General features: G+C 37.5%; 2 protein-coding genes across 4 annotated transcripts; both read right to left on the bottom strand.

The window, feature by feature from the left end:
- Positions 1–352: 352 nt before the first annotated feature.
- On the bottom strand, positions 353–3,813 carry LOC113281206 (protein NRT1/ PTR FAMILY 6.1-like). The gene is made up of 4 exons (XM_026529885.1): positions 3,184–3,813; positions 2,876–3,093; positions 1,735–2,315; positions 353–1,549 (listed from the first exon to the last, which is right to left on the bottom strand). The coding sequence occupies exons 1-4, from the start codon at positions 3,332–3,334 to the stop codon at positions 670–672; spliced, it is 1,830 nt and encodes a 609-aa protein (XP_026385670.1). The 5' UTR covers positions 3,335–3,813; the 3' UTR covers positions 353–669.
- Positions 3,814–14,241: 10,428 nt separating this feature from the next.
- LOC113281205 (protein NRT1/ PTR FAMILY 6.1-like) lies at positions 14,242–17,733 on the bottom strand. 3 transcript variants are annotated; one of them, XM_026529882.1, is made up of 5 exons: positions 17,630–17,733; positions 16,966–17,214; positions 16,646–16,863; positions 15,452–16,032; positions 14,242–15,246 (listed from the first exon to the last, which is right to left on the bottom strand). In XM_026529882.1, exons 2-5 carry the CDS (start codon positions 17,210–17,212, stop codon positions 14,367–14,369), a joined length of 1,926 nt encoding a protein of 641 aa, XP_026385667.1. In that variant the 5' UTR covers positions 17,213–17,214; positions 17,630–17,733; the 3' UTR covers positions 14,242–14,366. The 3 variants fall into 3 exon arrangements, with proteins under 3 accessions (XP_026385667.1, XP_026385669.1, XP_026385668.1); XM_026529884.1 differs by lacking the exon at positions 17,630–17,733 and adding an exon at positions 17,523–17,542; XM_026529883.1 differs by lacking the exon at positions 17,630–17,733 and adding an exon at positions 17,288–17,503.
- Positions 17,734–27,926: the final 10,193 nt, after the last annotated feature.

The following is a 27,926-nucleotide window of genomic DNA, read 5'->3' as shown; positions in this document are numbered from 1 at the left end:
TTTTTGATCAGACATCAGGGGGAACGTATCTTTCGTATACCCGACATGGAATTGAGCGTCCTCTTTTTTTTTGCGGGAATTGAACCCCTAACCTATAATTGGGAGTTCAACTCCTAGCCAACTGGGCAAATCCCGGTTGGCTTTCTCTTCCCTTTACTCGTATGAAAATGAGTAAATATCCTTAACGATCACAGGTCACAATATCGAATCGGAACCAAGACATAAAACTCAATTAATAACTCGTTTTCTTCAGCATTGGATTGAGTACATTGTACACCAGCACTTCAACGTTTTCCTTGATGAACATGACTCAACAGCAATTAATGGAATGCCTTTGCTGACGAACCACAGTTCAATGGAAAAGACTTTCGCGAGCTTTACAAGCTTTGGACTTCGCCGGTAAACACTGTTATATTATTGACTGTCCTTTGAGAAGTTGAGTGACGAATTTCAGAGAGTCTGCTTTGTGGTCGTGCTCTGTATACCAGAATATTTGCACCTTTTTTAGTAGTTAGTACATGCGTTTACTCTATTTTTTTTTTGTTCTGTAACTGAAATTGTATTTGGTAACGCAAGACGAAAGTTTGTTACAAGCAACATTCTGTGAGCAGCTTACACAAATTGTATTGCAGTTAATACCACACCAAAATTCAATCTCCTAGTTACTCACTAGGCTCTGATCGGATTATCCACTGTTGGCAGATCACTCTCACTCCGCTTAACAGTCTGCTCATCCCTGTACTTGTACTTCTTTGCAGCATATATAAACACACAGAAATTTAAGAAACTCAGAATTGTGAGAACCCAATACAAGTTATCCAATCTACCAGTGTTAATATTCTGAGATAGCCATGTAGGTTTCCCTTCCGCTTCGTTTCCTGTAGCAGATTTGATGATGTTATTCAATATTGTTGCTACAAAGCAACCTAAACCCCCTGCAACAGCTGCATAAGCAGATACTATACTTCTCATGGCATCAGGAGCCTCTTGATACAGAAACTCAAGGAGTCCCACTATGCAAAACACTTCAGCTATGCCGAGGAGACAGTACTGGATCAACAACCAGTATGCAGTGAGGTTGGGCATAGGCGTGAGGAAACTAGCTTCGTAACCGTTCTCAATTGCGTAGTTTCTTCTGTACCGCTCGAAAATGGCAGCCCATGCCACACATAAAATTGATATTGCCAGACCAATGCCAACTCGTTGAAGCTGAGAAGCACCATGTGGGTGACCTGTGATGCGGCGTGAAAGTGGGACAAATGTCGAGTAATAGAGAGATAAGATGAGAAAGATACTAAGACCAGGAAAGACGGGCATGCATGTAACAGGTAGTTTTAAACGTCCCATGTGAGTGTTTAAAGTATATGCTTGTTGAATAGATAAAGTCAAAAACTCTGTCAAAATTACACTAAGCATGATGGTGCAGGCTGGAATCGGAAGAAGTTTTATTAATATCTTCACTTCTTCTACTTGTGTCACTGTGCAAAGCCTCCAAGGATTTGGGTCAGTACCATCCTCTTGTAGTCGCAGGGCTGCCTTGTCTAAACACCTGAGATAAGAAAAAGCATACATGATCAGACATATGATAAATTATACATGATAAGAAACGGAGGTAGCATTACAAGTTAGACATGAAAAAACTACAGTGGAACATGGCCAGTATACTTAAATAAGCTATTCTGAGTATATCATCTGACCAAATGCAGAAGGCATAACAAAAACAAATTGGCATACCTAAAATCATCAGTGTGAGTTATCTTTGCGCTTCCCTTAATGGCCGAGTGTTTTCCTGGAATCTCATACAGAGTCTCTAACTCTCTACCGGAGAAAGATTCATTCCGCTTCCTAAAGGCGGCAACCAGAACTTGAGCAACCCTTGTTAGAGGGCTGCCACCAGGCAACCTGTGCCTATATAATGGAGTACCAATAAAGAACAATGCATTTGAAACACCCATCGCTACGGCCAAGGAGGCAAATGCAGCTCCCCAACCATGATGCATTTGGATGTAGACTATTGCAGTGAAGGCTACAATTGCTCCAACAGTGACAGAAAGATAGAAGAAATTGAAAAACCTGTCCAAATGAGACTTGTAATCTTTACTATTTTCATCAAATTGATCGGCCCCAAAAGAAGAAACACAGGGTCTAATGCCTGCAGCTCCAAATCCCGTGATATAAAGGGCCATATAGAGGTACGTCATTTGCCATGGTTTTGCCGGCATACAGTGGCCTAACAGTAGGGACAGCTGATCACAATCTTCTTGATTTGGCACAAATACACTCACAGTGGCACATAATGTGATTCCTGTCAACCCCTGAGGAATCAAATGGTGCATTTTCAAAATCTTGGTGACTAAGGAAAGGACGATAAAACTAAAAACATATTATAAATTTATTTATAGGCTCCCAGAATTCGACAGGCTTGGTATTAGCCACACATCTAGTAGTAGACATTCTTGGCAGGGTGTAGGTTTTCCAACAAAACTCTTTATAGGTTCTCCCTTTAACATCAACATTCAAAATTTGCTGAAGCAATCTATTTCCACTTTGGAACATTTTGCTACTACTGTGGTAAAAGTATTACAGATAGCTATTTGAACATTATAAGTTATAGTTCTGCAAACTGTGATGGGCTTTAAAAAGAATGACTAAAAGTACTGGTTTAGTTGCTAAAACAATTACAGTATGGAATGGTAGATGCCACGAAAATTCGGGTTCTTAACATTTATGACGCGCAAGCATTCAGGGGAAATCAAGAGGTTGAAATTGTAGCATTGGTTTCAAATTTCGGTGTTTGATGCAAAAAGTACTTATCAGTATTTCATATTAACAATGACTACTATACAAGATATATGTATAACAAATTGCAACTTACCACAAGATAGATTGTTGTGAAGATTGCTATCGTCCGATATCTCCCAAGATAAGCATCAGCAAGAAAGCTACCAAGCACAGATGAAGCCTGTGATATGCCCAGGAAATTATTCACAGCATTTGCCGAACTAGAAATCGGCATATGCATGACAGAAAACATAAACACCACCATATTCACCGCAAGTCCGAAATAAGCCATTCTCTCTGCCATCTCATTCCCTACGCGCACCAAACCATTCAAAACACAAAAATGAAAACGTGAACTTCCAAATGAAACCAAAATGAATAACAGAAAAGCACATAACATACCGAAAATGAAGAATGTAGCCACCCAACCCCCAGTTTTGGACAAATCAGTAATAGGCTTCCCATGGATATCAACAGGAATGATTCTATGAAGGGGCGAGTCTGAACCCCCCTCTTCAACTGGAGTAGTTGACTTGATTTCTCTGGAATCCATGCCTATCAAAAATCAAGAAATCAGAGTAACATCAATCAATTCAACCAATCTATCCAGTACGCCACTAAATTTACTTCATTTCTCTTCCTCCTGCAACAGAAAAAATCTGCTTCCAATTTTCTTGATCATGAACTCAAAATTCCAATCAAATAAATGAAACCCACTACTCAAGAACACTTGAAAAACCAATACTCATCTCCAAAAAATGATCAAAAATGCTCAGTACTCTGGAAACTCTCTTTCTGGACAAAAGAAGACCCAGTGAAGTTGTTAGTTAAAAAGAGAGAATGTGAACTAAATTAAGAAGACTTTCAGTGTGGATGTGAGTTTCCTGATTATAAATAAAGTCAAATTTTGGAAAACTGAGATCCAACCAACTACATGATGATGCAATTAATCCTAGAGATAGACAGTGATGGAGTGAAAGGTAGATAGTGTGATTTACTAGTAAAACTTGAGTACAACTTAGTTTTCAACTTTCAACCACCGAATATCATCAATTAAAAGGTAGTGGTGGTGTTTTTTTCAAAACCGAGGTGATGTGCCGTGACAAATCTGCTTGGGTGTTGCCCATGTCGTTTCTGCTGGTCATGGGGTTATACAAACGACACAGACGCGGTGGAGTGGACTAGAGTCATCAACCAGGCAACATGATTTATTTATTAATTATTTTTATTTTTGAAGGTGAAGACATAACAACCTCCCAATCAAACAAGATGTTTTCCATCAGGTACAGCATCTTTGCATGTCTTTTTGGATTCCTTCCAAAGAGTTTTTTTTGCATTTCTCTTCTTCCCGGCCATATATTCTTGTTTCCCCGTTGAGAGTTGATTTTCCTGGCACAAAAGTCGGAGGCCTACAAGAAAAAGTGGTTATTTTGAAGTGATCTCAAGAGTCCAATATTTATACATTTTTGTTAATGATTATTTCGCCCTGGATTAATCAGCGTTAATTTATTTAATTTATTCAATTAATACTTGATAGTTAGACTAACACCTTGTTTGTTTGCACTTGACTCGTCGTCTGGATCTGAGTCAACCCCTGACTCGGAGCGAGTCAGCAGTCAAATCATTTATTTTCCGTTTTGAGTCAGATCTGACTCGACTTCTGACTCAGACATAACCTCTGACTCGGACCCATTTGAATCAGGTAACAAAATATCTCTGACTCATGGGACCAAACCATTTACTCACATATTTTTGAGTCAGATCTGGCTTAAAACAAACATATCGAGTCAGATCCAGATGAGTCAGGTGATTTCTCTCAGATCCAGACAACTCAGATGAATCAGAGTAAACAAACATGGTGTAAGTTAGCTTGTTAGAGTTAGAGATAGAGTGCCAGAGAATTAGGGTTGGTAGAGATTGTACGGTGGATTCGGAAAAAAAGATAAAGAAATATAAGGAAATACGAGAACATGGAATCATATGGTTTTTTATAATCGATATAGAATCTTTACGAGCAAACCTAGATTTGTAACCTGCGAGCATCAAAACTTGTAAAATATCTAAAAAAATAACCTGGATTCATTTGAACGTCAAGAACATCGGCTAGTACGTCACATATAAGACAAAACATCAACTCGTAATAGGCAAGTATAGACATTTATGTCGTCTGATTGTAGCATTAAAGTAATGCCTATTTCTCAGTTAGTTTCTTAGACTACAATCGAGCCCGATTGTGTACACATTCTCTAATGAGTATGTACATGACATTTTAATCTCCACAACTGATTTAATTTTGGGAGCTATATAACGAAGTTCGCGATTCTATACATGAATATTACTTTGCTCATGCAGTTGAGTAATTGACAAATCAAATTATTATGCCAAATACATAATCTTTAGAGAAGTGTGCACAAAGATCGACACACTACAATCAGTCAATATGGATATCCATATCTGCCAATCGTGGAGTGTCCAATGTTAGATATACCTGCTTGTTTTTTCATTATTTTGTTCAGATATGTATGGTAATCTATGTTCTGCATCAAATTGCAAAAAGAAAAGCATGTTGCCATGTATAATGACAAACCCACAACCTTGAATGGCATAATAAGAATGGAAAACCAAGAGGGGGGCTAGATATTCAAGTCCAAGAGGCAATCAAGGTATCAGGACCAACCCCGAAACAAAAAGTAATACCATACATGGTTTCAAAACGAAGTAGAGCAGAGGTCAAAACTCCAAGGAAGAAATAAAGTACAAGGAGTATGACAATTCCGGGGAAAGAAACCTGGGTTCGAGGAGAAAAAATATATGTCGCCCAATACACCATTTGAAGAAATATTAAAAAAAAAATTGGGAAGAAAAGTGGCATACGCTGTCCCCGAAACTGAGGACTATAACCAGAAAGGTCGGGGAACCATCTTGAATACTGCGTTTATTATTGTTTAAGAGGATATTCCACCAACGATTGTAAACGTGGAAGGGAACGTACATTACTTGATCTGAGATGATATCTTTGGAAGTTTGTGTAGCCACCTCCACCTAAAGTGGCTCATGGACACCGGGTCCGGATCGACAAAGATACAATGTTCCTGCAATATAACACGAATTTCTATTCTTCGTTGCAAGATTTGCGATCAAGAATTGGGATCATAACCCGAATCTATAAGAGAGATAGATCTGGAAAAAAGATCTTAAGCGTCGCAAAGGCTTTACTAATGGAAGTATGGATGATGCAACCATTTTCTTTCCCTACAAAGGACATGCCTATGAATGGGCATGCCTACAGAGACCCTTTGGTAATAACCTTGGAGATCGAGCGGGGTGTGACCAGAATTCTGTAGACAACATATGTTTCATTGATATGTTATCCTACGAGACTTTCAAAAGAATGCAACTAATGGATGATGTCCTTGTTCACTCGACATACAACATTTATGTTTCTAATGGTTCTATTACCAAACTAAAAGGAGAAGTCACTCTCAGAGTATCTAAGCAGGAAAATATCTAGATACACTCGCTACTTTCTTCCTTTTTATCTTGTTTTCGTGCTTCCTCTTCAACCCTGAGCTTAACAATTAAACTTTCAAGAGAAAGTTCCTTAGACTTATGACGCAAAGCATTACGAAAATCTTTCCAAGTGGGAGGTAATTTATCAATCATTACAGCTACTTGAAATTGTTCATCAATTGTCATACCTTCCGTCATAATTTCATGAGCTATTTTCTGAAGTTCATGAGCCTGAGGGACAACTGATTTTTCATCCACCATTTGATATTTCTTGTAGCGGCTTACAACATATTTCTTTGATCCGGTCAGTATCATATTTTTCTATAAAGCATCCCACATATCTTTAGAAGTATCAAACATATAGTAATATTCATATAAATCGTCAGACAATGCATTGAGAATATAGTTTTTGCAATCAAAATCATCATCAACCCATTTTTCATAGGATTTTTGTTTTTCTTCAGCAGTTTGGGTCACAACAAGTTCTTCAGTTTGTTGAGGAGTTGCACTTGCTGTAGCTGGAGTTGCTCTTGTCGCAGCTTCTGCATCTTTTGGAACAGCTGGTTTGATGGAGGTCACCATCATGTGCAACTTCATCAGTTTGAGGTAAAAGAAAAAATTTTCCTTCCATCTTCTGAAATGAAGTCCTTAAAACTTGAAAAGCTTGTTGATATCAACAACGGTTTTCTTTTCAGACTCCATGGCAGAAAGATCTGTCTTAAAATTGTCGGACTAATTGTCGATTTCACACCTGCAAAACAAAGGTTAAATCATAAAATAATGTGACGGTTGAGTCACGACCAAGTCGCTCTCTTTAAGACATTTCATGGCTCTGCCTTGAGTTTTGTGCAAGCAGTTCTTTCTTCGTCACAACATCCCCAGGATAAAACAACCGGAAAAAAAAATCTCTTCAATATCTCCCGCACACAATGAGAGATTAATCACTTTCACTCTTTCTAATCTTGCTCAGAAAACTGATCTCTTGATTCTCAGAAAAACAATGGCGTTAGAAAACTTGTCTTTCCATGTTCTCAAAAATTGATTTTTATAACCATATAATTAAATGCGAATTAATGAGAGAATATTTTGGTTTTAATTATTACCATAAAAATTATTTTAAAAGTCAGAAAACGTTCACAAAAACGTTACCAAAATTAAGTCTAATTAATCACGTAATTAAAGGAAGTAAACATTTTGAAAATCTTTTCAATAAACCAGCAAAAATAATTTCGAAATTCAAGAGACCTCCCAAGACCCAGCTCCCGGACTAATGATATTATATATATGCACAATCAGTAGGGGAGGGATTTGAACCTGAGACCTCACCCTCAAGGCCCAAAATGCTTAACCACTGGGCCAAGCTCAAATTGTTGATATAAATGTACAAAAGAAATTCTTTAAAAACATATATCCTAACAATCCCCACTTTCTTAGCCGATTTAGTATTCCCATATGAAACCATGATCGGGAGACCATGGATAATAAGAATTAAAGTCATAGCCCGTCCATACCACCACAGGTTAAGATTTTCATCATTCAAATGTGTCGCGAAAATTTTGGGAGATCCTTAAACCGCGAAATACTGTGTGTAAATGAACGTCCGATAAAATGAAGATAAGGGGGATAAGAATCAAAGAAGAAAAGAGAAAGACGAAAATGAAAAGTATCAGTGAGAGATCAACAAATCTCTGACTCGGGCGATGATCACGAATGATACCCGACATAAGGAGACCACATATGTTTGTTTTGGTGTCATTCTCTTATCACTCTTATCATTTTCTTGTCCAATGGAACCATGCATTTTATTATCGACCATCCTCTCTACATCTCTCGGAAAGATTATTATATTTGACAATGAAGATCTACAATTTCCTTGAGGAATGTTCATATCCAATGGAATAATTATGTTCTCATCATTCTTGCTTCCATAAAGTCTTTTTTGTGTGAATAAGATTTCATATAAAAGATAAGGCTCCGAGGGGCTGGATTTTAGAACTAGGAGTGCCCTCTAATATAAAGGGATGGTTCCTCATGATATTAGATTTATCTACTAAGATTTTATGGTGAATACATGCCTGAGGATTATAATCCTAACTGAAAGTAAAGTTTTTACTAATTTTGCTAAGGAAACTACCGTTGCATTTCCTGTCATAAGAAAAAAATAAAAACCCCAAAAATTAGGACAAGAACTTGCCACTTTATCCGTTTTTTTTAAAAAGACTTTTAATGTGCCAAGAAAATTCTAAGGAGTAGCCATTGAGATACTTAAAAAGACCTTCACAGTCGCATTCTATATTTAATTGCTTAATGTTCTTTTCCTTTGCCTAATATGCCACCTCAAGAATGCCTACAACTTTCGCTTCTTGTGGATCTGAGCTTGATGATGGTCATGCTCTTCTTCCTTAAAAGCTGTGTTTGTCGCATCCTGAGCTTATCTCTAAACTCATGTTGACCCCTATTTTTATAATTTTTAATATCAAGTACCAGTACTCGTGGTTTTGGTTTACAAATTGTTTCTCCTAGTATACCTAGCATATCTTCAGTTTGTTCTCGCTTACACATCTTAGCAAAAAAAAAATCCCTCGTACAAACATGATGGTTTATTCATTTTCTTTTCCACCTGAACCGAAAGTAAAAGCAAAGATAAGTGGTAATACAGAACCAGGACCAAATTACGGGAAAGGAAGTCTAGGCGGTCGCCTAGAGCCTCAAATCGCTGGGGCCAGATTTTTCTTTTTATTATTATAGTCAATTTGTGATATTTTTAAGTGTTAATAAAATATTTTGTCACATTTATTTATTTTACAGAAAATTGTAACAGTTTTAATTGTTACTGAATATTTTGTAACAACAATAAGTGCCATCAAATTTTAATTTTTTAAATCAAGAATAATTTTGAGTGTACTTTATGCCAAATTATAAGCTTGGAACCCAAAACCTAATCAAAATGGCTAAAAAAAAATTTTGCGACCTTTCTGCTGCATAGCCTAATCCAAATTATTGCCTTAGATATATAAATTTATCTTTCCACAATTTGAAATTCTATCTGTCGCCTTGATTTAGTAGCCGACAAAGAAAAAACAAAACATGTAAGATAACCCTATACAGAATACATGGACAAAACTAGTAAACATGCACTTAATTGACGTAACTCTCCATGCGTTGGGTTACTCATGGATGAAGCCTCGACATTACAAAGAATATCTCTTCTTCTTTTTACCAAATTTTAGAGCTTAGAGCAAGTCCAGTGGAGATTGGCAAATTAACCTATTTGATGGTCCATGTGGATGAACAAACTCATTTTCTCACACTAGGAAATGAAAATACCGTTGAATATTGAGACGATCGGCCTTAGTTAGGATTCTCATCTCATATTAACCTGAGACTCGTCGCAACATCAACCGAGCCTCGGTTTGATTGGAGCCGATAGTTGCCATCTTTGACGACAAAGACTACATTTCTAACAGTTATATGGACATCCTACTTATAAATCTCCTTCCATCCACCAATATACTCACAACTTCTATTTATTTTCTATTTTCGCATAGATTTATTAAATCTTTCCTATGTATTCTTTGTTTTCAGTCGTTTCAATCAATTTTCTTTCTCCTATATGGATTATAATTTAGAAAATGAGGAAGTGCAGACAATTGTGCTACTCTTTCTCCAACAAAAACAATAGTAGATGCATTAGTTGGATCAAATGGATAAATATTCAGACGAATAGAGAACTATGATAAACACCATGATACATTAATACACGAGCCAAGTACCGCGAGCTCCAGAACCAAGAGCAGCATTGAGAAGAAGATATATATGGAGATTCCGAGAGGAATCATCAACAAAAGATTTTTGATTATTCCATCAATAAATGTGTGTACTCTGGTGAAGATTTTCAACGCCGCTTTTGTATGCCACAATATTTGATTATTAGGCTTATCTGAGAGCTTCATCGGGTAAATTCTAAATTCAACTATCATTTTGATGCACGAAATTTACGAGGACATAATCTTGAACAAAAGGTCACTGCTGCCTTAAGGATCTTAGGTTATAGTTTGCCAGCTAATGCATGTGATGAGTGCATTCGTATGGAAAAAAAAACATACAAAAATATCAATATATTTTGCGACATGTATTCAACCATTTTGGTCCACGTTTTTTACGACAACCAATGCAAGATGATGTCGACTGAATACTAGTTCAAAATGAGAAAAAAGGTTTTCCCAGAATGGTAGGTATCCTTGATTGCATGCATTGGTTGTGGCATGGATATCCTTATACTTGGAAAGAGTATAAGTGACACTACTCAAAACCAACTGTTGTTCTGGAAGTGGTGGCTTCTTATAATTGTTGGATATAGCGTGATTTTTTTGGACTCCTGGGTTCAAATAACGACATCAGTGTTTTGCATAAATAGTCTTTGCTTGAAGAATTGAAGTATGGGAATGCTTCAGCTGCAAATTTCACCATCAACAAAAATAACTATAACATGGTATATTTTCTGGCGGACGCAATTTATCCAGTGTGCTCAACTTTAGTACAAGCTTATGCTCAGATACCTGAAACAGAGGAGTATCGTGATAGAAGCATTTTAATGGGAAGCAGATGGCATGTATGAAGAATGTCTAACAAGCATTTGGAATTTTGAAGAGGAAGTTCCATATAATTTGTGGACCATATCATTCGTTTAAACCAATATAAATGAATAGGGTTATGCTCACCTGCATCATTTTGCATAATATGGTAATTGCGGAGATCAAACGAGATACCAGTTGGATAAGTTTTCTAGATAAAGATTTAAGGAAAGAAGTTAAACCCCTTCATGGTGTGTCTGCATGAGAGTATAAAATGGTAGAAGAAAGAATTAAAAACAAAGGGTTACATTTAAGACTAAAGGAGGATCTCACTACACAAAAATGTCTTAATTCGAAAGAAGAAATCCTCACAGGATTCAGTTTGTTTTTACTTTTTTTTTTGATGCAAAGAAGAAGTTATATTAAGTAGTGAAAGAGGTTACAACATTCTTATCATCTTCAAGAGCTGGAATAATAAAACTTTGTGGATTATCAATCCGGTTTTCTGAAACTTTATAAGACCTAACATGTTTTGCTAGTTCATCTGCTGGCATATTGAAACATTTTTTTTAGAAATTTGTAATTCCATGATGAATGATTGCTAAACGAATTAATAATATCTAGAATAATTGACTGGTTCTCCCAGCTAACTTGCTGATAGTTCTCATTTGCTGCTTTAATTACTGTATGTGCATCCAACTCAAAGCAAACTTGTTTTTGGTTCTACCAAAATCCTAAAAAAGGTTCTCCCAATTTGTTTTACTTTATGTTATCATTTCAATTATTTTAGTTATATTAATGTAATTTGATTTGTGTAATTTGGATTAAACAAACATTGAAACTGAAACTAATTATTACATTGAATTAAAACCAAGGATTACATTGAATTTAAAACTAACTATTATATTAATAATTTAAAACAAACACTAACCAAATGTATAGTCATTTTCATTCTCATTTATGTTCTCTTCATCAGAATCAATGGCAATTGTTGTTCGACCTTGTTGCGCCTTCTTGCTTGAACTTCATCAAATTCATCTTGCTAGAATCATGATTATGCAAAATTCATTCTTGAATTGTCTATTCCCATGTTTCCTCTCATGTGCACATTAAATAAATTATGTTCAACTGCCTTGCGACCTTTCCTTATTTCTGAAACCATTTTCTTACGCTCTATATTTTTAACAATATCACTTTTTTCTTGTCTATCATAAAGTTCATGAAGGTTGTATTCTGAATTTGATGATTGTATGGCATCTTGAGTTGCTTTTTGGTATCTTTTTGCTTTTATAACATCCACTCCATTAAATCTTTCTGCATTTCCACTGACATTAAGATTATAATTACCATGTGGGAATCTTGTAGTCTTGGGATGAGGGTTTGAGCTTGTTTCTGGTGAAGAATAATAAGACTTTTAAATATTTCCAGTTTCCTGATTAAAAGCCTTATGAAGATTCCCCCAAAGAATATTATGTTTTTGTTGAGCACTATTGATAGAAATCAAGCGTAAACTTTATATTAGCTCTGCAAATAGTCTTATCTTCTTAGAGGCTATACTTTGGACTGCGAGTCCTCTGTTGAATATTTTTTGTTAAAGTATTTTATGGTTATAATAAAGTGGTCATTTTTAAAAAAAAATCTTTTCTTCTGATTTAGTGATCAAGAGTTTGAGAGCGAAAATTTGAGTTAAAAGTGAAATTATAAGAAATTTTGGGGTAAAATATGTGATTTTAGAGGTGAAAATTATTGAATTTATAAGGAATGAAATTAGAGATATTGGATGAAAGTAGTTGTAATCGGCTCACTGAGGGCCGCTCGGCTCAACTTGATACGACTACCCTCTCACCCCGAATTGAGGCTCGACCATCTTTAGGCCGGTCGTCTCAGGTTGAGACGGACGGGTAAACTCTCAAATTCGTGCATTTACCTATCCCGTTTCCCTATCCCACTGTGGGGTGGGAATGGACAACATTTGCCCACCCATTGTCTTTTATTGAATGAAAGGGAAGAAATACAAAACTTGCTCACTTAGGGACTTATACAGACTTGTTCACCTTGAATCACCCTTACAAAAACTCTCCTATTTTGAGTCTCATACTCTCCTATGTAAGCCTGCCAAATTTTTCATGCCTTAGGACTATTTATACAACAACTTTACTTGCCAAAACCGTTTACAACCGTTGCACACGCAGGGGACAACCATCTGTCCCATGGAGCAGTTCCATAACCGCCTATAAAGTGCCACCTTGGCCAGTTTCTCTTCAAACTCGGGCCAACATTCAACACTTGTTCCAAAGCAGTTAAGAACTCTCTCTAACGCTTATAAACTCCTTTTATAACCGTTATTTCTTGCCTCGCGTGATTGGCATGCTTGTGAAGCTCGTAACCAACTCCTAACCGTCACTTGAGCTGTATTGCACAACTGTTGCGCTTTATTGAACTTACCATCGATCCAATGCACAACCATCTTGGGCCTGCCTCCTTCTTGCTCTAAGCTAATGCATGGACAATCCTTGTGCTTTAATCATTAAGGCCAACTCCTTAAACTCATTCTAGTTATTCATGCATCATATGCTTCACTTAGCCAATTTGCTTGACAATAACAATGCCACTCTTATATTGCTAGCTTGTTTGCATTGTTAAAGCTTTGGCCTTGCCTTGAACTAATGCATAGACTAATTCTTAATCTATTCTACCTTCTTGCACCATCCTTAAGTTTAGGCCAACTCAATTCCATGAATATGCCTTAATGCCAACATCGCATGTTGCATCTTGTCACTTTGGCTTTGCCTTGCCTTTCCCTCAATGAAACCTCATTGTGTCGGTCAATAAGTTTTATTACTTAGCCAAATGCCTTTATAGTGTAGCGCTACCTTTGCGCTTCACTGGCCCTGCAGGATTATGCCATTCTTAGCACTTGACAGTCTATGCAGTGTCGCGCAATCATTGTCGAACACTGACTTGGCCTGCAACACTGTAACGCACAATCATTGTGCATCACTTGCTGGGCCGGTCATATTAGGATAGATAAAAAATAGGAAATAAAAAGTGATGGAATTAAATTTGATTGCATTATGTACGAGTATGTTTGGAAATTGGAAGAGGTTGATGCTACTAAGAAAATGAACAGAAAAAAAAAAAAAAAATGAAATTCGATAAATCTGGAGGGTAGCAAAACAAAGCACTCCTAACACCTACGATAATATGCCAATGGTTCGACATTCAATACAATAGTTATCACAATGACTCAAGTGGCTCGATACGCTCCGTATTTCTTTTGATAAGCTTGTCCACAGTTTATCTTACGAAATTTTAAGTAGAGCCGGGAGGGTCTATAATGGAGAATGAACAAATGTATCGAGCAACGCTTGATCATGATATCATTTCAACTTAGAACTATTAGATTAACCATTGAGTTTGTTACATGGAACATTCAGCTAATAGCTTAAATAATAGATTGAGATATTACAGTTAATAGGATTCACTTTTCGTAGTTACTTACTATGCTCTCATAGGATTAACTACCATTGGCACATCGCTCTCGCCACGCTTTACAACCTGTTCCACCCTATATTTATACTTCTTTGCAGCATATATGAATACACAGAAATTTAGGACACTCAGAATCGTGAGAACCCAATACAAGTTATCGAATCTACCAGTGTTAATATTCTGAGCCAGCCATGTAGGTTTCCCCTCGTATTCGTTACCCGTAGCAGATTTAATGATGTTATTCAATATAGTAGCTACAAAGCAACCTAAACCCCCTGCCACAGCAGCATAAGCAGATCCTATGCTTCTCATTGCGTCTGGAGCCTCCTGATAGAGAAATTCTAAGAGTCCTACTATGCAAAACACTTCTGCTATGCCAATGAGACAGTACTGAATCAACAACCAGTATGCACTTAGGTTGGGCATGGGGGTAAGAAAACTAGCTTCGTACCCATTCTCAACTGCAAAGTTTCTTCTGTACCGCTCAAAAATTGCAGCCCATGCCACAGATAGAATGGATACTGCCAGACCAATGCCTACTCGTTGAAGCTGAGAAGCACCATGTGGGTGACCAGTGATGCGGCGAGAAAGTGGGACAAAGGTCGAGTAATAGAGAGATAAGATGAGAAAGATGCTAAGACCAGGAAAGACGGGCATGCATGTAACAGGTAGTTTTAAATGTCCCATGTGAGTGTTCAAAGTATATGCTTGTTGAACTGATAAAGTCAAGAACTCTGTCAGAATTACACTGAGCATGATGGTGCAGGCTGGAATTGGAAGAAGCTTTATCAGTATCTTCACTTCTTCTACTTGCGTCACCGTGCATAGCCTCCAAGGATTTAGTTCAGTACCATCCTCTTTTAGTTGCAGGGCTGCCTTGTCTAAACACCTGAGTGAAACGAAAAACACCTTACATGATCAGACATAGGATAAACTAAATTATAATATTAATTTGACATGAAAATAACTACAGCAGCCACAACATGTAGTAACTTGGTCAGTAACTTAATATACTTGCATAAGCTATTATGAATAAATTATCTGACCCGAGGTAAAAGGCATGACAAAAAAACAGATACATCAAATTGACATACCTAAAATCATCAGTGTGAGCTATCTTCGCACTTCCCTTAATGGCTGAGTGTCTACCTGGAATCTCATACAAGCCCACTAACTCGCTACTGGAGAAAGATTTATGTCGCTTCCGAAAGGCGGCGACCAGAACTTGAGCAACCCTTGTCAGAGGGCTGCCACCAGGCAACCTGTGCCTATATAAAGGAGTACCAACAAAGAACACTGCATTTGAAACACCCATCGCTATGGCCAAGGAGCCAAATGCAGATCCCCAACCATGTTGCATTTGAATGTAGACTATCACAGTGAAGGCTACAATTGCTCCAACAGTGACAGACAGATAGAAGAAATTGAAAAACCTGTCCAGATGAGACTTGTAATCTTTACTATTTTCATCAAATTGATCGGCCCCAAATGAAGAAACACATGGTCTAATGCCTGCAGCTCCAAATCCCGTGATATAAAGAGCAGTATAGAGGTACATCATCTGCCATGGTTTTGCCTGCTCACAGTGCCCCAAAAGGAGGGACAGCTGATCACAATCAGCATGATTTGGCACAAATACACTCATAGTGGCACATATGGTGATTCCTGTCAAACCCTGCAGAATTAAATGTGCAGTTTTTTAGACCTTGGTGAAAGGAACGATTCTCATTATTATACCGGTAAACAAATTATAAGTTGCTTTACAGGCTCTAAGAAATTCGACAGGCTTGGTATATTAGGCACATATCTTGGTCGGACAAGCTTGGGTTGGTGTAGGGGTTCCAACACAAATATTTGCAAACTCTCTTTTTACCATCTAAGTTGACAAGGCAACATAAATTTTTAACTGCCATAAGGATGCACATAATATTAAGCTGATCTAATTTCATTGTAGAACACTTTCTAGCACAAGCACGATAGAGATCCCACATAAGAATGCTGGTTTAGTTGCTTCCTAAAACAAATACATTATGGTGGGCTCTTAACATTCATGATGCCCAAACATTTAGGGAACCAAAACTCATTTACATTTGTGGTCAACCACATTGACACATCTGAAACACCAAGAGAATTCAAAAGGTTGAAATTGTAGGATGGATTGCAAATTCGACTAGTTAGGCCACGGCTTTTGACACAAAAGTTCCTTTTCAATGTTTCATATCCACAGTGATAAATATATAATAAGCCATAAGGTAAAAATAAAACGAAAGTTCATCTTGCGAATTTACCGCAAGATAGATTGTTGTGAATATCGCTATCGTCCAGTATCTCCCAAGATATGCATCAGCAAGAAACCCACCAAGCACGGATGAAGCCTGTGATATGCCCAAGAAATTATTCACAGCATTAGCCGAACTTGAAAACGGCTGATGCATCACATAAAACATAAAGGCCACCATATTAACGGAAAGTCCGAAATAAGCCATTCTCTCTGCCATCTCATTACCTATACACACAAAAACAATCAACCAAAACCAACATGAAATCCCAAATGAAACACGAAACTCATACTCATACTCAAAACAAAACAAAAGAACACCTAACATACCGAAAATGAAGAACGCAGCAATCCAACCCCCAGTTTTCGACAAATTGGTAATAGGTTTTCCATGGATATTAACAGGAGTGGTTCCTCTTGTAAGAACATAACCTCCACCTATCGCTGTTCGTCTATCGTCACTCTCTACGAAATACACCCCAAGCTTCTTTCTATGAAGCGAGTCTGAACTCCCCCCTCTAACAGGAGTAGTAGTCTCCATGCACTCACCAGGTGACTTGATTTCTTTTGAGCCCATTCCTATATAACCAAGAAACCAAAGTGTTATATATATTCAGTACAGCACCCAAATGAATCTACTTCATGTCTCTACCTATCTTAAAATTTCTTCACCGTGAACTCAAATTCCAATCAACTAAACGAAACCCACTACTTAAAAATCAAAACCCTTCACCAAAAACTGGTCAGAAACTTAGTACTTCACTATACTAGGAAGAATTCAAAACAGAACAATCCTAGACAAATGAAGACCAACTGTGATGTTTATACTTAAAAAGAAAGAATTTGAGTGTAAATACGAAATTTTGAAATACAGAGATCCAACAAACCACGTGACAATCGAAGTAATGCTACCCAATGCAATAAATTATAGAGATAGACAGTGATGGAGTGAGATATATAGAAAGATAAATGAGGCCGCCATTAATGCTATTACCTGTAGAGTAGATTGGTTAGTTATGGGTGAAATGCAACCGTTAGATAAGTTGCGAAGTGATTGAATTGATGATGATGACAATAACATTATCATGATCATCGTTTTAATGGGTTGGTAGAGAAGACGATGGAGAGTAATAATAGGATGACGGGACTTTAATGGAATTTTGTTGTTGAAAAATGCATTTACAGAGGAATTCTTTAACAGACAAAACAATTCGGGCCGGAACACACCGGGCCTTCAGCAGAAGCTTCTTTCCTCGGGGTCCATTGTGGTCGAATTGGCTAATTTGGAACAGCTAGGGAACACCTTTCGAATGCATGAGATTTTCAACCACCACCTGCCCAAGTACCACCAACACACATTTAAGGCCGGAATAATCACTACACAACTATATGTACTTTGAGTTTGAGATATGGAGATTACGATAAAGCTGTTGCTGGTTTGGGTCCATGAAACCATGACCGCTGATCGATATGGCTCAGAGTTATACCCCACCATGACATGCACCCATTGTACTCTCACGGTGTTTTCACCACAAATCCGAAATGAGTTATCACAAGCAGTCAAAATATCATCCATGTAATGCTAAAAGGCCTAGATAAATCAAATGTTAGGGTTGATTCTTTCGGCCAAGTGTTAGATGGCTCTACTCAACTTGATGTAAGGATTACTAATATCCTAATTTAGCCTTTTCAATGCATTTTAACTTACCAAAAAAAAAACGCTAAAGGCCTAGAGAAAAGGAAAAGGACAATTTTTCTAGCGGTTTATTTCTGTTGAGATTATTAGTTCCACATTGTTGGGTTATCTATGATCCTGCGGTTTATAATTTCTTAGGGCCCCTCCACTCATCGCCAATTGCTTTTGAGTTGGATGCCCGTATTCTAACATGGTGTCAGAGCAGGCTATTTGCGACGAGTCATTTGACCGCGCCTTTACTCCGCGTCACCCGATTTAATTGTCCACGTGTTAGATCCAACGAGGCTACACATGAGGGGGCGTGTTGAGATTATTAGTCTCACATTATTGGGTTATGTATGATCCGGCGATTTATAATCTCTTAGGGCCTCTCCACAAATCGTGAATTGGTTTTGAGTTGGATGGCGGTATTCTAACAATTTCTCAAACTCGAATTATTGTTCATGTAGTTTCTAATATTGACAAATTTGCGTAGGTAATAAGTGTTGTGCATGTGTTTCTAGTGGTCATTGGATATGCAAGCAACCAGAAATGCGTAGTCGTCAACAGATCAACTAGACGACATGACCTGTGATAGTAAAATATTTGGTCACCATGTGGAGAAATCCCAGAGCAATACAGTAATGAAAAGGTTACAATGAGAAGCATTGAATAAAGGTCTAAAAGTTACGCATCTTGATTGTATCAATGGTTGAGTTTGAATGAGGGAACAGAGCACGATATGCGAAAGACAGACTTGCAGGGTCAGCCATGTTATAAGCAAGTCAAAAATGAACGGTGCGGCTACCATGTGATGAGCCCTCTTTAAATGATGACACGTCAAATAAAGTAAGAAAATTTTTAGAAAACAGTTTTATTACCTAACTGTTTTTCTATTTTCTTTCTGTAATTTTCTATTTTTTCTCAAAAAGTGAAATAGTTAAAGGGATTTGGAGGGACATGTTTTTTAGTTAAATAAGTGTCAAAAAAATGAAGAGGGGTCACATACAAAATGGATATCGCCCGACCACATCATAACCGGGCGAACAACAAAGAGGAAATGAAGGGCGAGGGTAGAAGGTCAAGCGAATCATCCTTACACGAGTCAAACATATGTCAAAGCGAGTGAAGCAGCGAGCTCGAGAAGGGATACTAGAGTTCTAATAACCACTCGTGCGAGGGGATGAAGAACGGATAAGATTACCACGTAGTAGTGCATATCAAATAGGATGTTTCATATCATAGCAAAGTCTGATGTATAAACAGTTTGTCTATGGATACCAAGGATGCATCGGGAGAAACTAGGTTAAGTTTTAGGGGAAAAAAGCAAGATTAGGGTTCGTAGAGAGTTGGGAAAATTGGGAAAATGTCCCAATGTGGGATGCAATGTTGGAAAGCTACCCTGATATTTATAAATTTGGAAAAATGCCCCATTCTGTCAAAAACTCAGTTAAGTCATCACATGTGTGAGCTCTCACACGCGAAAAAACCCTTGGGAATTCAAGTTTCAGGGTTTAAAATTCATGATTCATGTTGAGGTTTCAGGGTTTAAGGTTCAGGTGGCAGCGACGATGGTTTTTGTAGTGGTTATGGTGGTGATCGTGGCTTTACACATGTGACTTAACTGGGTTGGATGTCAAAGTTAATGAAATGGGGCATTTTTCCAACTCTTTTTAACGTTGGGGCAGATTTCCAACATTGCATCTCATATTGGGGCATTTTCCCAATTTCCCCTAGAGAGTTCTGAATATCTTTTGCTTCTTGTAATATGTTCTTGGTCATTAATAAAGTGTGAAGATTCAAGATGGAGTAGGTAATAATACCGAACCACGTTATCTCATGGGTTTATCTATTTACTTATGTTCTCTTAGCAATAAATTAGGGCAATTCCTATGGCAATGGCCAAATCCATTTTTTTTTTTGAGCCAGGTGGATGGTCAAACTGGATTTTCCACAATGGTAAAGCACTGGACGGTTTATCATCAAGTGCCCGTTCTTGTGACACACGCTGGCGTTGGTAGGAAAAGCGCAGGCGTTGAAACTAAGAACTCTGGCGTTGAAAATACAAACTCTAACGTTGGTCCTACCAACGCGGGCGTGAGAAACAAAAACGCCAACGTTCATATCTCCAACGGCCATAATTCCAACGTCTATATTTGCAAAACTATATATTCCTTCAACTGCTTTCATTTTCTGTCACACCACTACTATTTCCTTCTTCTAAAACTCTTCTAAATCAAAATTTTTTGATACAATATGAGCGGAATTTTAAGAAAAGCGGTCAATACTGTAAAGAAGAGAAGAAATCGAATAAATGAACCGGCACCGTGACCTGCCACGGGTGTAGATTTTTCTCAAAATCGGGAAGCGGAGTTTGTTGCGCCGAGTGTCGTTGTTGGTCCATCATTAGTCCAAGGTCATGTGTCGGGGCATCAAGATCAGTCTGATAATTATTTTAGAATGAGACGTGGATTTTCAGACTTAAAGGCTATTTATGAAGTTTTACCCCCTCAAGTCCGAGAAAGGGTCGACAGATATCCCGGCGTGCGATTTGTAGTGTGAAGCCTAGAAGACACAACAACAAAATTCCGACAACAGTGGTAGAAAGGTGGTGGGAGACGACGCACACATTCCATTTCATTGATTTTGAAATTAGTAAGCTTGTTTAACTTAACTTAAATTATAATTTTTAAATAATTATTAAATAATCAAAAGAATTAACCATAATTGATATTATACTCGTAATAGGAATTGCGCCCCTTGATTTGTATTTCATTTGTGGGATCCCAAGTGGAATAGGAGATCCGCCACCGTTCAACCAAGACGAATAGATATCAAATAGTAAATGGGAGACACTTTTTCCCTCGTTTATAGATTCAGAAATACCTGAAGATTATAAACAATTGAAAGGGGGTGGGATTAAATGTTCAGTGTTAAAGTTTTTCCTTAATCAACCGAGAAACCCAGAGCATGTAGACGACCATCCTGAACTCGAAAGGATGTTTATCTTATGGGTACTGGGTCAGATATTATTTCCAAACTCAACTACTGTTGCTCTTGTTGGTTGGCTTCAAGCGTTAGAAAATCTTGACAAAGCACCAAATTATGACTGGGGATCTGCAATTTTAGCAGAATTGTACTGTGCGCTGGATCATGCGTCCATGGGAGGAGATAACTTCACTGGTTTCTGGGGCATCATAGATGTAAATATCAAAATTATTATTTTAATTTTTAAATAATTTTTATGAGCAAATGTAGATTCAGTCAAAATACTAAAATTATAGAGTAATTTGCAGTATTGGTGGTATACTAACTTCCGTGTTAGTAAACCAATACTTAAAGACGATACCCAAAGATTTCCAATGTTGAATATGTACATCTCGACCAACTTAGCAAAGGGCACTGGCAGCGACATCTCGGGTTCCATTTTTGTTCAGAGGTTTCATCAGATGACTCGGAGACACAACAACGTCGTTGTTCACCCTTACATTGATTTTCCTGAGTATGTCGCTGATGTTGGCCAACATTTCTTGATTATTCTCTGCGTAGAGTTGTTTTTTACACTCCACCATTGGATAGAGGGGTTTGGTACCTGGGAGAAAGACTGCAGTACCAAATGTAAGGTATATATGCAATTGCAATTAACCCTCCACAACAGATGCAAACCTCTGGATCATATTTTGAACGGCTGAGAAGAACCAATTGGCCGAGGTATGAACTAAATACACAGAGGGATATTAGTGAAGCGGAGTATGTCAAATGATAAGAGTTGATTGCGAATCCTGTAATTGGGACACACAACACCCACATCTATGGGTGTGATCTCCCAGCGTTATCACGCCTGTCCCATGATGCAAATATTGTTCCTAGCCAGCCATCTCCAAAAGATCCATGCTTTATGACTTACCCCACCACGGGTGCAAGTCATTCATCATCTTCGACAAATTTTCCTGAAATTCTTTGGAAGATGCCAAGTATTACTTCACAAGGTGAGACAACCACGATCCCTATTGTTTCCCAAGGTATGGAACGTGATTATCCTTACAACAATGCGACTGCCAGTGAGGGAGAGTTGAGGAGCCAACTGAACGATTTGTATTGGCTGACTCGGCAAATGGGGGCCACTCACTTGGATGTGTGTCGGAAATGGCACGAGAACACAATGTTTGGATTGAGTCCAACTGTAAATGATGGTGGGCGGCGGTCACAGTCTTCCGATTCCACCAGGAGCAACAGATCATGGCACGAAAGTGATGAAACAATAGTGGGAGAAACACAAGTACGACAGAGTTCTTCTTCACCACACATATGGCACAATACTTCTTCACCACAAACTGTGCCTGTATCTCAACCTCAAGTATTTCGGTTAGATATTAGGTGTATTTCATCATCATTCTCGCCCTACAACCCAAATGATTGATATACACCACCACCACCACAACCACAAACATCTTATATGCTTGGAGGACCGAGTGCACCAAGTGCTTTCCAACAATCGCCTAATGTTGGTCAACCATGTCTATCCCCAGGTTTATCAACATATGGAAATTTATTTAATATGTTGGCAAGTGGGGATGTCTCAGGTCTATCCCCAGGTCTTGCAGAATTCTGGACTCCTGAAAATAACAATGAGGGAGCTAGCGATGAGCGACATTAGAGATATTGATGTTAGAGATATTGTAATTTTTAATTCTGCTACATTTGTAATTTTAGTTTTAATTCCGCTACATTTGTAATCTTAAATAAAAGTACATATGTTTAAAATTAAACGTTTTACATTAGCTTCACTGAATTACGACGGACTACATTAGCTTCAAAGAAGGGGTTAAAACTGTTCAACACCTTAAGTATTTCGAAACATTTTTTGAAAGGAAAAGCCACATTTTTCCATTTTCGCTATTCAGACAAAGATCTTGTTACCATCTCAGCATCTGTTTCACCTCCCAATCTATATTGATTGGATTGTGTGGTTAAAGCTACAAACTCACTTAATTCTTTCTTAATTGTACGAAAACGATTTTGTATGCGCATATAGCATGACGACTCTGATTATGGATGTCACTGCAGAACCTGTCGTCACAAACATCTTCGTCTCATCGTTTGTGATTCCACAATATCTTGTTTCGCTACCATACGATTAAGATTATTGTGAGGTGAATGATATTTCTAGGATGTTCTTGAGGAATATAAGTGCGGTATATCAATTGGTTCATGTTCACCTTGATTTATCAAAAGACGGAACAAAACTCATAGGTATATCTGTGGGAGACAGATTTATCTATTCAATAGACTTTTTTGTGTGAGACAGATTGGTTTATCAAGTCTTCGACTTTGGGTCGTAGCAAATCTTAGTTGTGGGTAAGATCAGCTAAGGGAATCAAGTGCGCAGAATCCGGCGTGGTTCTAGAGGCGTAAGGAATGCGACTGTACCTTGATCAGTGTGAGATTGGATATGGCTCAACTACATTCCAGTCCGAAGTTAACTTGGATTACGCTAGTATTTTTAGCGGCTTAATACAATGTGGTGTTCAAATATGGACTAGGTCCCAGGATTTTTCTGCATTTGCGGTTTCCTCGTTAACAAACATTCTGGTGTCTGTGTTATTTTTTTTTCCGCATCATATTTGTTTATATAATTGAAATATCACAGGTTGTGCGTAAGTTCAATCAAATGTGAATCCAATCTTTGGTTGTTGATTAAATTGATTGACACTTGGATATTGGTTTTTGATACCGTCCAAGTTATTTCTTATATTCAATCGGAATCACAAATTCCTATTTGTTTGATTGCAGATTGAATTGAGAAATAAATATGTAACTCTTGGATATACTTTTCATAAGATTGAGTCTGACTGTCTAGTTGATTCTCTTGAAAGTATATTGGAGTTAGTCCATACAGATTGCTAAGTGAAATATTGGGTGTGGTTGTTAGACCCCCGCTTTTCCAAAATCTAAATGAAGGTATATTTCGTTTGTGTGTAACAAGCTAAGACCATCTAACGGTGGAGAGATATTTCTTTGGTTTTAAGCAAACTTAGCTTGAATCTTAAATCATATTTTCATCTAACGGTGAATATTGATTGCTTTGTTTCAAAGCTATGAAACCCTTATTTGAAGACTATATAAGGGAAAACTCTAGCAACTGGAAAGCCTAATCCCCACACTTCTGTGTGATACTAGTTGCGACTAGAGTCGATTCTCCTTTAACCTAGGTCTTTCCAAAACCATTATAGGTTAGCGACTTGAAGACTTCATTGGGATTCTGAAGCCAGACCCAACTATTTTTTTTTTGTAGTTGCGTGTTCTAATCTTAGTTGTTCTAGCTTATTGGGTACTATATTCTCTAAGATTTGCTCGAGATTTATCTCCGATACGTAAGATATAAAAAGTAATCACAAATCTCTTCGTCTCATTCTTTGTGATTCCATAATAACTTTTTCTACTAACATATAATTAAGTTATTGTGAGGTGATTGATATTTCTAGGCTGTTCTTCGGGAATATAAGAACGGATTATCAATTGGTTCCTTTTCACCTTGATATATTAAAAGACAGAACAAAAAACTTCGTAGGTATTTCTGTGGGAGATAGATTTATCTATCAGAATAGAATTTTATATGGGAGACAGATTTTTTTATAATTGGGTCGTAGCAACTCTTAGTTGTGGGTGAGATAAGCTAAGAGAATCAAGTGCGCTGAATTCGACGTGGTTCTAGAGGCGTAGGGAACGCGCCTGTACCTTAATCGGTGTGAGACTTGGTTAGGGATCAACTACATTCCAGTGTGAAGTTAACTTGTAGTAGGCTAGTGTCTGTAGCGGCTTAATACAGTGTGGTGTTCAAAACTGGACTAGGTCCCGGGGTTTTACTACATTTGCGGTTTCCTTGTTAAGAAAAACAATGGTGTCTGTGTTATTTCTTTTACGCATTATATTTGTTCATATAATTGAAATATCACAGGTTGTGCGTAGTTCAATCAATCGGTAAATCCGACCTTGTTTATTAGATAGAATTATTCTCATTACAATCAGTTCACGGATTCCATTCTGTTGATTTACTGATTGGTTTAAGAAAGAGATATAACTCTTGGATATCTTGCTTTGATTGAGTTTGACTGTCTAGTTGATTCTCTTGGAATTATATTGAAGTTAGTCCATACAGATTGCCGAACAAAATATTGGGTGTGGTTGTTAGACCCCCCGCTTTTTCAATTGCTATCATAGAAGGCAAACACGTTAAGACCTCATAAGTATGTGTTTGTAGCAATCTGACTCTATGGACAGAAGTGTTATATCTGACAAACGCATCACCAGAAATAAAAGTTCTGTTTCTATGAAATAAATTAATGAGAAAGACTTGTCGATCTCAAATATAGATGAACATTTTGTTCCTATGAAACAAACAAATATTGGTAAGTGTTACCCTGATTACTTTACTGACGAGTCTGACTTTGAAGTAGAAAGGGAAGCATCCCAAGAAAGTGCAGCGATTCTAAAACTTGTTAGAATGCAGGAAGTTGAAATCAACAGACTGAAACACAAAGTAAATATGTTGGTTGGTATGGTAGAGGATCGTGATTCCCAATTAAGGATTCTTCGTGAGGAAAATGCCGCAGTTTGTTCTTCTCGAACTTCTCTCAAGGCTAAACTCAAGGAGGATGCCTTGGAAATCGAACGTTTATTGAGTAATCTCTCTATTCAATGTAAAGGATGTTCCGTGGAGTCAACTATACCAATTGCTTTTGACTTAACTGTGATGTTCGAAAACGTGACTACGTCTAATCACGTTTTTCTAATGAAACCAGTTTTAGAAGCTAAATTGCAAACCCTTCATATTGCTAAAGATGTGCTTGTAACTTCCACTAATCAAGGAATAACCACATCTCACGGAAGGAAGAAATCTTCTGACAATGCCGTTAATCCTACTCTCTCTAATCACTCAGGTGATCAGAAAATATGTCTCTTTTGTGATTCAAAAGGGCGTGTTCAACGGAGCAAATTGAGGTTGAATGGAAACTATTTTGTTCGACTTAAACACACCTTAGATTTAATACTCAAAGGTGTAACTTGCATTCACATATCTAAACCAATTGGTTTTAGTACTCACCCTGTGAATTCTTTCAGGAAAGTCAGTTCAATAGGCTCGTCTAACGTTCGGACTAGTAATAGTAGCGTTAACACAAATTGGTCTAGGAGATTTCATAAAGGTCCTCCTCAAACTAAAGTGGGGGATAAGGTTCATGATGTGAGAAAGGTACCAGTAGGTGAAAACAACAACGGAGATATGAAGGACAACCTTAATCTGATAACTGAAGGATACAAGGATCTTATCAACATGCTGTCAAAATCCTCCAAACAAACTTCTTCTGGTAAGGATTCAAACTTAGTCTCATACTTTGATGATATTAAGTTTTATGATACTTTTTCATATCAAAAAAGGTTTCCTCCAAAAATTAGAAGGAAAAATAGGATTAACAATGATTTGATGAGCATAATGCTCATACTTGTTTTAATTAATCACAAGGGTTGAACTCTTACTCAAAAAAAAATAAAATCCTGTTGAGTAAGACATATTAATAATCAGGTATACTTATTTGTAAAATTCCTTCTGAGTAGTTGAACTATTTTCTTATCGTTCATAGCTAAACTATTATATACAGATAGCTTTACCTAAGTATTGTTCTGTTTCGAGAATCACTTCAAGTGTCTATTTTTAGTAAATATATCTATATTATAAAAAGAAGTGGTGTTTGTCTATCCGGATATATCCGACCATCGATTTCGTCATCCGACGGCGCGGATTGAGAGTTGGGCGAGGGATATTTTCGTGCTTCGGATGCCTTGGGCATCCTGATTTTGTTACGGCACCTTTAGTAACATGGTTTCTTAATGCCGACACCAATTGTGTAGGGAACATTTTTTATATACCTTTGTTTCCTTTCCGTAATATAGTTGTGTCCAAAGGTGGTTAAGCGTTAGTATTCCGAAATACTAAGATCAAAAGTTGGGCGAGAGACACCCAGGAACATGAGACAAACAATGCCGTCATCAGTTTCCTATAATAAATTTGCTTCTTAACACGGACGAACATATATCAAAACTAACCGGATTCTCGATTTAGAACATATACCTAACTTAACTGTATTTCCTAATCCGAGATTTTTGGCGTCTCTGTGCATGTCTATATAAGAAGACTTTGCAGCTTTAGTTTTTAACAGACCCTTTCCTCCTGCGACACATATGATTCCCCATAAAACTAAAATACTTTCCTCCCAACCAGTATTCATCTCTCACGCAAAACGCCCGTAGTTCTTTTTTTTTTTTTTGCTGGGGGATCTAGCAAAGCGCCTGTAGCCTTTATAGTTTTTGATTTTTTTTCCAGGTTTTGACATCCAAGCTTCTCTGGGTCTAAAGACATGGCAGATCAAGTTATAAAGAGAAATAGAATGAGCATAGCCAAAGCGTCAACTTATCTGGAAAAACAAGACCTGTACGGGAAAAATAAGGTAAGCTCAAACTCTAATAATGTTGTATACATGCATATGATCTCCATCATTACAGCAGTACATTAAGTAGTCGACTTATTAAGAGTGCAGACTACTAAAGTCGATAATGAATC

Source organism: Papaver somniferum, chromosome 5 (genome assembly GCF_003573695.1).
Source record: "Papaver somniferum cultivar HN1 chromosome 5, ASM357369v1, whole genome shotgun sequence".
NCBI lineage: Eukaryota > Viridiplantae > Streptophyta > Magnoliopsida > Ranunculales > Papaveraceae > Papaver > Papaver somniferum.
Note: the sequence above shows the minus strand (reverse complement) of the source record. Positions and strands in the feature narration are given on the sequence as shown.